This window comes from Haliotis rufescens, unplaced genomic scaffold (assembly GCF_023055435.1).
Source record: "Haliotis rufescens isolate VD_foot unplaced genomic scaffold, xgHalRufe1.0.p SCAF_10, whole genome shotgun sequence".
NCBI lineage: Eukaryota > Metazoa > Mollusca > Gastropoda > Lepetellida > Haliotidae > Haliotis > Haliotis rufescens.
In genome coordinates, this window is record NW_025963780.1 from 8,786,543 (window position 1) to 8,796,992 (window position 10,450).

General features: G+C 39.9%; 1 protein-coding gene across 1 annotated transcript; it reads left to right on the top strand.

Annotated features, from left to right (window-relative positions):
- The first annotated feature begins 293 nt into the window (after nt 1-293).
- On the top strand, nt 294-3,734 carry LOC124118626. Its single transcript, XM_046480819.2, has 3 exons — nt 294-472; nt 1,540-1,661; nt 3,217-3,734. Exons 1-3 carry the CDS (start codon nt 371-373, stop codon nt 3,698-3,700), a joined length of 708 nt encoding a protein of 235 aa, XP_046336775.2. The 5' UTR covers nt 294-370; the 3' UTR covers nt 3,701-3,734.
- The last annotated feature ends 6,716 nt before the right edge of the window (nt 3,735-10,450 follow it).

Below are 10,450 nucleotides of genomic sequence, written 5' to 3' on the forward strand. Positions count from 1 at the left end.
ATGAAATTTGTCTTTCAACTGTGTTTTTTTCACCAAATAATATTTTAAAAAGAGCCCCCCTACTTCTAATTTTGAGAGGGTCCTGGGCGCTTATTTCGTCCAATACGGTATAATGGTTTACCACATCAGTATGCACTTGCCACTATCATGACAAACCTAGGCTACCCTATATCACATTCCTAATACATGCGTTGCTTTTAATCATATAGCCTTATTATTTTGATATAAATGCATACATCTTCGAGTCACTTTCCCGGCAAATCACGTGATATCAATACACCGGTCATGTGACCTTTCAAAGATGGCAGCGCCCATTTGTTTTGAAACGTGGTGCAACCGAGTTTGATATTCTTCTTGATATTGAGCGATCATGACGACGAGAGAGACATTTGACGATGTATTTGACGACGAAGCAGACGATGAACCAATTCACCGAAGGGAATGGAATAAAGTTGTGACAGATCTGAAGAAGGTGGTGTTTTCGTTTGAGATTGAGTGCCTCATATTTCGCACGTTTACAGTCAAGATCTCATCAAATCTTTATCATAAAGCCATTCGATAGATTCTAACAGAATGATCGTTTTGTAAAACCCCATCCATCCAGGCATTGTACCAAATGTATCCACTTTTACAAATCGTCTGCCAATGTTCGAGGAAAGTGTGGTCACGGTATTGAAGGTGTGTACGATGCACGCACTAGGGTTACGGTCACTGTTACGCGATTGATAATTTTGTACTGAAGTGAGATTATCATTGTTTGGGCTTCAAAAAGCAGCCTCTAAAAGCGTATAAAAGTATAGGTTCTTTATTGTCTGAAATAGAATAGTATCAGAAGAGTCTCGATCTATAAACATGTTGTAAGTCGTATATACTATATGAACTCCAGGATATAGCCTATAATAATAACATACGTAAACGATTATTGTATGGAATTATTTTAACAGTACACTGTGGTGCGATATCCAAGGTCATTGGGGCAGTGGTCTTTGTAAATGGCAAAACGACCGGAGACTATATATATTCCAACATGGTGTAACTGCAGTTGATGAAATCAAATACTGCATGCACGATGACAGCTCAGGACAGTATTCAGTGGCACACAATGTTTGAAAGACTAGTTTCATTTGTAAGTGTGTGAAAATAGTACTTTTCATTTTCCAACAATTTAAATACAAGAAATCAGGCAAACAAATTTACCTATAACTGACATTTTTTTGTTATAGCCTCAATTACTGAAGGAACTGTGGCATATGTTCATTGAAAACCCTGGGATGGCATGTATGTCCTCTGCAGGAAGTGTGTTGTGAGACGAAGATCCATGTAAATAGGGATAGGGTGGTAGTAATGAGTTTCTAACTCGGTCAATCACTAACCTGTTTATTGCCAAGACTGAGTGTATCAGTGAGTATACTTCTAAGTTCATCCAGCCAACCACCATGTTGTAATATCAGGAATTGTGACGTGAAACAAGATTCATTTCATCATTGTCTATGGCCTGGAATTGGAGAGAATGATTATATTATTGAATGTTTATTGCAGGGCGGTTATCGTGAGGGTGTGGAGTCTGGGCAGGAAAATACTTTGCAGTCAGGTTTCAATGCTGGCTATGATCAGGCTGTCAGGACTTGTTGGAAAATTGGACATTTAAGAGGCAAACTCAGGTGATAATATGTTGTATGATATTTACAAATAAGTGGAGATATCAAGTGGTGTCAATTTATTCAGTTTATAGTGTACTATCATAACGAATGTATGCAAGAGGCAATTCTACAGATGTGTCTACATTGTTGGTGTGATGTGATCAGGGTGCACTCTTGGAAGTTCCTGACATTGGCCCTGGCTTTATGTTAAAATGTCCTATATTCCAGAGGTACACCCACACTTGCCCAGCACAATGTGAAAATGTCCTATATTCCAGAGGTACACCCACACTTGCCAAGCACAATGTTAAAATGTCCTATATTCCAGAGGTACACCCACACTTGCCAAGCACAATGTTAAAATGTCCTATATTCCAGAGGTACACCCACACTTGCCCAGCACAATGTTAAAATGTCCTATATTCCAGAGGTACACCCACACTTGCCAAGCACAATGTTAAAATGTCCTATATTCCAGAGGTACACCCACACTTGCCCAGCACAATGTGAAAATGTCCTATATTCCAGAGGTACACCCACACCTGCCCAGCACAATGTGAAAAACTCCTATATTCCAGAGGTACACCCACACTTGCCCAGCACAATGTTAAAATGTCCTATATTCCAGAGGTACACCCACACTTGCCAAGCACAATGTTAAAATGTCCTATATTCCAGAGGTACACCCACACTTGCCCAGCACAATGTTAAAATGTCCTATATTCCAGAGGTACACCCACACTTGCCCAGCACAATGTGAAAATGTCCTATATTCCAGAGGTACACCCACACTTGCCCAGCACAATGTTAAAATGTCCTATATTCCAGAGCTACACCCACACTTGCCCAGCACAATGTTAAAATGTCCTATATTCCAGAGGTACACCCACACTTGCCCAGCACAATGTTAAAATGTCCTATATTCCAGAGGTACACCCACACTTGCCCAGCACAATGTTAAAATGTCCTATATTCCAGAGGTACACCCACACTTGCCAAGCACAATGTTAAAATGTCCTATATTCCAGAGGTACACCCACACTTGCCCAGCACAATGTTAAAATGTCCTATATTCCAGAGGTACACCCACACTTGCCCAGCACAATGTTAAAATGTCCTATATTCCAGAGGTACACCCACACTTGCCCAGCACAATGTTAAAATGTCCTATATTCCAGAGGTACACCCACACTTGCCCAGCACAATGTTAAAATGTCCTATATTCCAGAGGTACACCCACACTTGCCCAGCACAATGTTAAAATGCCCCACTGTATTTGAAAATGTGGGACTTTTTTTCAAATTTAGGGGCTTAAAGCACAAGGCCCTTCCCTAGAATTATCTGGGATGTAGAGAAATGAGATTGACTGGGATGTAGGATAATGAGAACTTGATGATGTTTTTATTCTGTTGATAGCTTACCATGTTTGTTAATAAAACTTCTTTGAATATTTATTTCGATTGCATGTGAAAAGCAAGTCTTCAAATGTCACATGATGCAAAAATATCAAACAAGGAATGTCAAGTGGCCTCCCAGCTAAAGTTAAATGCTACTTATCTTCAGTGTTCTGTTTCAGTGCTCATTTGTCCTTGAGGAGTCTAAACAGAGATGCAACAACAGCTGAAAGTGAAAGCCGTCATGGCGAAATAGAATCGCTCTTGAAAGAAATTACCCAGTTTGAAAAAGAATTAGTTGAATTGTCTAAACAAAATACACCCCTTGTGGAGGAAATGACCCCAGCCATTCCATTCTCTTTATCAGTGGATTCTAACTTTAATGGGCAGGATGCTGGTGACTGTAAACACAAGAAGGCCGATGCTACATGTGTCTGTGGTAAAGCGGGACATTGTCCAGAATCTGTAAATACAGAGCCAAACGCCAGTTGTGAAGAAATGACATCCAACCAAAGAGACACAATGCTCGTGATTTCAGAATCAGAGTTCATAATCAGAGAAAATCAGAAGCCGGTGTTTAAGAATAGCTGTGAAAATGTAGATTCAGAAGCTAATGTTACGTATGAACATTTTTTGAAAGAAGCAAACAGACTGATTACTGAGTAACTGATATCTTGCAATAAAAACCTGAGAAATGAAAGAAGATTGTCAAACACCTAAGTGACAGTTGTAGCACTTTTTTAATACTGGGCCACAATTGTGTAACAATGTTATCCCAAAACAAAAGTGTACAGAAAGGCTCATTAATGCTATTCTGGCCAAGCTGATATATGCATTCATCTAACTGAAATTTGCACAAGAAGTGTGTACCATTTTCAGAGAAAACGGGGCATTTTGTACACCATACACAATCGATTTGCTCAAGTTACATGGTGTCCACATGTACTTGTAGTTTTATTCACTGATAATTTAACTTATGAACATCAATTTTTTATTTCATTTTCGGTTTGTGGCCGGGCCAAGGTAATAGTGTTGAGCTCAACATGTCTGCTTGGCACAACGTTTTTGTGGGTGGAAACAACTTGACCGTCCTCAGCATGTGTGTATTTTCACTGCCTGGCTGTATCATGGAGTGAGCAAGTGAGTTTGATTTAACGCCACCTTGAACAGTATTCCAGTCATATCCCAGCATGTCAGCTTGGTGTGGGTGGACAGCCCGAAGTGACATAGATCCTAGACATTCACCATTCTTGTGAGACCCACGAGCACAGGTATGGTGCTGACAAACCAGGAGACATAAGGAGTAAGCATCTTGGATTTGAACCCATGGAGACTGGATTGTGTCACCTTACACAACATGGCCACCCTTGTCCCATGCTTTGGATAATGCACACAATCTTGCTAAGGAACTCACAGATTATGGGACAGTCTCATGGGAATTTGCAAAAAATGTTCGTGTTTTGAGAAAAAAAACACATGCAGATCTAGAACAACAATGGAATTCCTACTCTCTACCCTGACACTTTCCATTTGTTATCCACTTACCATAACAAAAATATCTCATAGGCCACACTGCCATACTGTCCTAGACTAGACTTGGTGAACATCCTCAGTCCTATGGTTTCTAGTCAAATGAAATATTTTAACACAAGGCTGTTTAATGCAGAAGAAGCCCATTTTTTTTGTCGGCAAATAGGCCTTCAGGTTTTGGTAATATGGTGTCACTCTTTCTTCAGGAGAAGGTAATATGTTGGATTCTTTCTCCAAGGAAGGTAAAATAGTGATGTAAGGGAGGTAACTCTAAACCCGGAAATATTTCTAAAATAAAACACATTGTTAAGTTACTAAGTTTGGAATGATTGTGTGGGTGTTGTGATGACATCATTGTTGTCATCACAGGGAGTTTTGTTGTCAGTTATTGTTTTGATCTGAACAAGTAAACATCATTTGAGTTTACCGGCACCTTTAGTCTTCTTTCATTGGTGGCAGCAGTGAACTAACGGATATTTGCACTTGGAAATGGATATGCCCAGGGTATCGTAGTGGGATGAGTGTGATTCTGGAGATATTGATAGTCATTTTAGCCAGCTGGAAAGTTTGTTCATAGTGAAAGACATCACGGAGAACAAGATGGTTGCTTGCTTTCATTTGTCATTGAAAGGTGAGGCGAAGCGGTTTTTCACCACATTATTGGCGGCTCAACGGTCAAGGTTTGCATCAGTAAAATTAGCATTCGTGGAGCGCTTCAGACCGGCGAGATCATCAGTGACTTTCAACAAGAATTGTCAGATAGGAAGCAGAGGAAGGGAGAAACGGCTGTGAAACTCAAGTATTCAATCATGGATCTAGTTACCAAGGCATTTTCAGATAATACCGATGATGCATCACTGTCAGCGCTACAGATTGTTCATTACAGGAGAGCACTGAAACCTGCGGTGGGACAGGGAAACTGCTAGAATCAACATGATCCAATCAGATGGGAATAATGTAAGGGAGGGACAAAATGCTATTTTGTTGGAATTAGCTAAGAAGATCTCATAACTAACTGTTAATCAAGAACAATTAGCAGCTTCAGTGGCAGCAGTTTCAAGAAATAATCCAAGGTAGATAGATAGATGCTACTAGTGTTATCAGCCGGGACATTTTGCACGTTATTGCAATCAGCAGAAAGGGAGGAGAGGATTTAACGGCAAGTGTCACAGGTGTAGAAGAATGGGTCATATGTCAAGGGACTGTAGAGCTAGATTTCCAGTGTCAGGCAGAAGAGGTCAGGAAAACTAGATGTTGCTAGGGAGGATAGCCGAGACTCTCTGGCAACCAAAGTGGTATCGGCGACATGTGTAAATTCACAAAATGCGAGAAGAATTGAAGTTGAAGGTGAATTAGGGGGATACAAATTGAAATGGCTTATTGACTGTGGTGCTGAAGTTAGCATTGTAACAGAAGATGTAGCAGGATGAGCTAGAGGTAAGAGACTTCCTCCATTAGTAGTACCTCATACTGTGTCAGGGGCTGATATGGGAACTGCAAGGGATATTGTTACATCATGCAAGGTGGGAAAGCAGAAAATTCAAGAACAGTGTTACACTGTGGTAAAGAATTCAATGTATCCAGCTATATAATCATGATAATTGGGATGGACTTATTCTCATAATTGGATATGCTATGTAGTATGGGAATTGACATTCTGTATGAATCATTGCATGTTTCTCAGAAGAACAGTAATACCCATGCATCGGTGTCTCATATTTCACCGACAGTCAGTGTGTGTCATGTGTACGTTTGAACATTCAGTGAAAGTGCCACCCAGAAGTATGAATATTGTACATGGAACTGTTTCATCTTTGGTCTCACCAGGTATAACAGGTATGCTAGAGTCAGCAGGCATGTTCGGATGTGAACGTTTTGGAATTGGGTGTGGTCGAGTACTCGATACAGTGTGAAACAACAACAAAGTGCTACTTCATCTTACCAACCCCTACAATACCACAACAGAGTAAACAGCTGGATCGGTGGTTGCAACATTTTCACCCACTTCTGATGATTCACCTGTTATTGCAAGTCTTCAAATCTACAGCGACAAGGAGGCAAACAGGAGTATGAAGGTTGACGAGATGGCTCGAACATTGTTAGATAATTCTCATGTAGCTGAAAATGAAAATAAGTGCATCTACAAGGTAATACAAGATAATGGTGACATGTTTTCAATGGAAGGTGAAGTAGGCCACATGACCGTGACTGAGCATTCAATACCAACTGGAAATGAGCACCTGTGTCTCATAAACCTCATCGAGTGTCACATGATGCATTGAAAAAGATTTCTGAGTTTGTGGATGACGGCTTACAATGTTGGATCATCAGGCCAAGTAAGAGTCCATGGTCTAGTCCGCTTGTTCTAGTAAGGAATGTAACAGTAACAGAAGGTGTTATGTGTCATTCTTTCTTTCAGTGAAGGTAATATAGTGTCATTCTTTCTTCAAGGAAGGTAATATAGTGTCATTCTTTCTTCAAGGAAGGTACGAGGGGTGTTCATTAAAGATTTCCCCTGACCCACTTCCGATGGACCTAGTGGAATGAAACTTGGCATAGGTATTAGTCTTTCTCCACATAGGAACCACCAAGAGTTACACACTTCTCCTGTCGTTTTATGCAACTATGGAGACCTCGCTTGTAAAAGCCCTCATTTTGGAAGTCAGATGGTGCAAGGTCACGAGAGTAAGGAGGATGTGGAAGGATTTCATAGCCACAGGACCGTGCTTCTGTCTGGGCAACATGAGAGTTGTCTACTGGAGCATTGTCTTCCTCAGCAGTGAAGCATAATAAGCTCCTGTAATTGTGGTACCCTTTGCCAAGAAATCCATCATCACTACTCCGTGCTGGTCCCAAAATACCGTGAGCATGACCTTGCCTGCAGAGGGTTGGACACGTGCCTTCTTTGGGGGTGGTGACTCCACATGCTTCCATTGCATCGACTGAACTTTAGTCTCAGGATCATAGTGATGGACCAATGTTTCATCCTGTGTGATAAGTCTGTCACTCACTCACTCACTCACTCACTCACTCACTCACTCACTCACTCACTCACTCACTCACTCACTCACTCACTCACTCACTCACTCACTCACTCACTCACTAATGGAAAGTAATATAGTGTCATTCTTTCTTCAGGGGAAGGTAATATAGTTTCATTCTTTAGGGGAAGGTAATACAGCAGCATCCTTTCTTCAGGGGAAGTTTTGTTTGTTTAACACTCCACTCAGAAATATTCCAGCTATATGAAGGCAGTCTGTAAATAATTGAGTCTGGATCAGACAGGCCAGTGTTTGACATCATGAGAATTGATCTACACATTTTTGAGATGTGATGACATGAATCGACCAAATCAGCGATGCTGACAATTCGATCCCATTAGTTACCTATTATGATAAGCATAGTCGTCTTTTAAGGCATGCATTTCTATGCTATACTATGCTGGTTCTTCACAGGTATTCAGGGAGAAGGTAATGTAGTGTCATTCTTTCTTCAAGAGAAGGTAATGTAGTGTCGTTCTTTCTTCAAGAGAAGGTAATGTAGTGTCGTTCTTTCTTCAAGAGAAGGTATTGTAGTGTCATTCTTTCTTCAAGAGAAGGTATTGTAGTGTCGTTCTTTCTTCAAGGGAAGGTAATAGCGTCAATCTCTCTTCAAGAGAAGGTAATACAAATAGTGTTATTCTTTCTCAAGAGAAGGAACTGTAGTGTCGTTCTTTCTTCAAGAGAAGGTAATGTAGTGTCGTTCTTTCTTCAAGAGAAGGTAATGTAGTGTCGTTCTTTCTTCAAGAGAAGGTAATACAAATAGTGTTATTCTTTCTTCAAGAGAAGGTAATGTAGTGTCGTTCTTTCTTCAAGAAAGGTAATACAAATAGTGTTATTCTTTCTTCAAGAGAAGGTAATGTAGTGTCGTTCTTTCTTCAAAAGAAGGTAATAGTGTCAATTTTTCTTCAAGGGAAGGTAATGTAGTGTCAATCTTCCTTCAAGGGAAGGTTATAGTGTCAATTTCTCTTCAAGAGAAGGTAATACAAATAGTGTTATTCTTTCTTCAAGAGAAGGTAATGTAGTGTCATTCTTTCTTTAAGAGAAGGTAATGTAGTGTCAATCTTCCTTCAAGGGAAGGTAATAGTGTCAATCTCTCTTCAAGAGAAGGTAATACAAATGGTGTTATTCTTTCTTCAAGAGAAGGTAATGTAGTGTCGTTCTTTCTTTAAAAGTAGGTAATAGTGTCAATTTTTCTTCAAGAGAAGGTAATGTAGTGTCATTCTTTCTTCAAGAGAAGGTAATGTAGTGTCGTTCTTTCTTCAAAAGTAGGTAATAGTGTCAATTTTTCTTGAAGAGAAGGTAATGTAGTGTCATTCTTTCTTCAAGAGAAGGTAATGTAGTGTCAATCTTCCTTCAAGGGAAGGTAATAGTGTCAATCTCTCTTCAAGAGAAGGTAATACAAATAGTGTTATTCTTTCTTCAAGAGAAGGTAATGTAGTGTCGTTCTTTCTTCAAAAGAAGGTAATAGTTTCAATTTTTCTTCAAGAGAAGGTAATGTAGTGTCATTCTTTCTTCAAGGGAAGGTAATGTAGTGTCAATCTTCCTTCAAGGGAAGGTAATAGCGTCAATCTCTCTTCAAGAGAAGGTAATACAAATAGTGTTATTCTTTCTTCAAGAGAAGGTAATGTAGTGTCGTTCTTTCTTTTAGAGAAGGTAATGTAGTGTCAATATTTCTTCAAGGGAAGGAAATAGTATCAGTCTTTCTTCATGGGAAGGTAATTTGGTGTCTTTCTTTCTTCAGGGGAATGTAATATAGTGTCAAACTTTTCCCACTCATCAAAGTCTAAAAAAGCGTTTGACAACTCAAGTTCCATGTACCCCATTCAACATTCAACACCCCAAATATGTATTTAATTTCCCAGTGAGGATGATTATTATGTTTATTAAGTCTTATTACCTCTTAGGCTGGTGGGGCGGTCGGGTAGTCTAGTGGTTAAAGCGTTCTCTCGTCACGTTGAAGACCCAGGTTCGATTTCCGACATGGGTACAATGTGTGAAGCCCATTTCTGGTGTCCCCCACCATGATATTGCTGGAATATTGCTAAAAGCTGCGTAAAACTATACTCACTCACTCACTCTTAGACTGGTCATCTGTACCTAAAGTGCTGTATTCTCTACCCACATGATGAGACATTGGGATTCTGCTTGACGTTTATCCACTGTAGCCTTTGGATATGTTCCTCAACTTCGGCTTCAACAAGTGTTGGGGGCGGTGGAGTAGCCTAGTGGTTAAAGCGTTTGCTCGTCACGCCAAAGGCCCGGGTTCCCTCCTGATGTGGGTACAATGTGTGAAGCCCATTTCTGGTGTCTCCCGTCTGGAATATTTCTAAAAGCGTCTTAAAACCCTACTCACTTCAACATGTGTCCCTGGCGGTACATCAAAACGCAGATGTATAAGTAACCGTAAGTTTTCCAGGCATAATAGCAAAATCATCTTAATCAGTGTCTGGACCGTGTGTTGAAATAGCATCCCATTTTTTTCAAAGGGTCAAGGTAAATCTTTTTACGCCATAACGTCAAGTAGTATGTGTATATATATAAGATAGTTTAGAACATATAGTGTCACGTTTGCATCAAAAGTAACGGGCTCTAGTTTTGTTCCGGGATGTGGTGAATTCGTAGACACCGCCAACTCGTTGACACAGTTTACAGTGAATGCGTAGAAAAATCAGGAGTGAATACAAAGACACATTTTTTATAATAGAATTGAAAGATAATAATAATTATTATCAATATTTTGAATGCTAAGTGAAACTTTGACGTGTCTTTCAACGAACAGGTTTTTTGGTACAAGAAGGCAAATGGATGGTTGGGTCACTTACTAAAAGACACATGTTCTTTGGTT

Coding starts and splice junctions, on each gene's coding strand:
- LOC124118626 (XM_046480819.2), top strand. CDS start 371: ATGACGACGAGAGAGACATTTGACGATGTATTTGACGACGAAGCAGAC. Junction 473..1,539: donor TTGTGACAGATCTGAAGAAG/GTGGTGTTTTCG, acceptor TGTTTATTGCAG/GGCGGTTATCGTGAGGGTGT. Junction 1,662..3,216: donor CATTTAAGAGGCAAACTCAG/GTGATAATATGT, acceptor GTTCTGTTTCAG/TGCTCATTTGTCCTTGAGGA.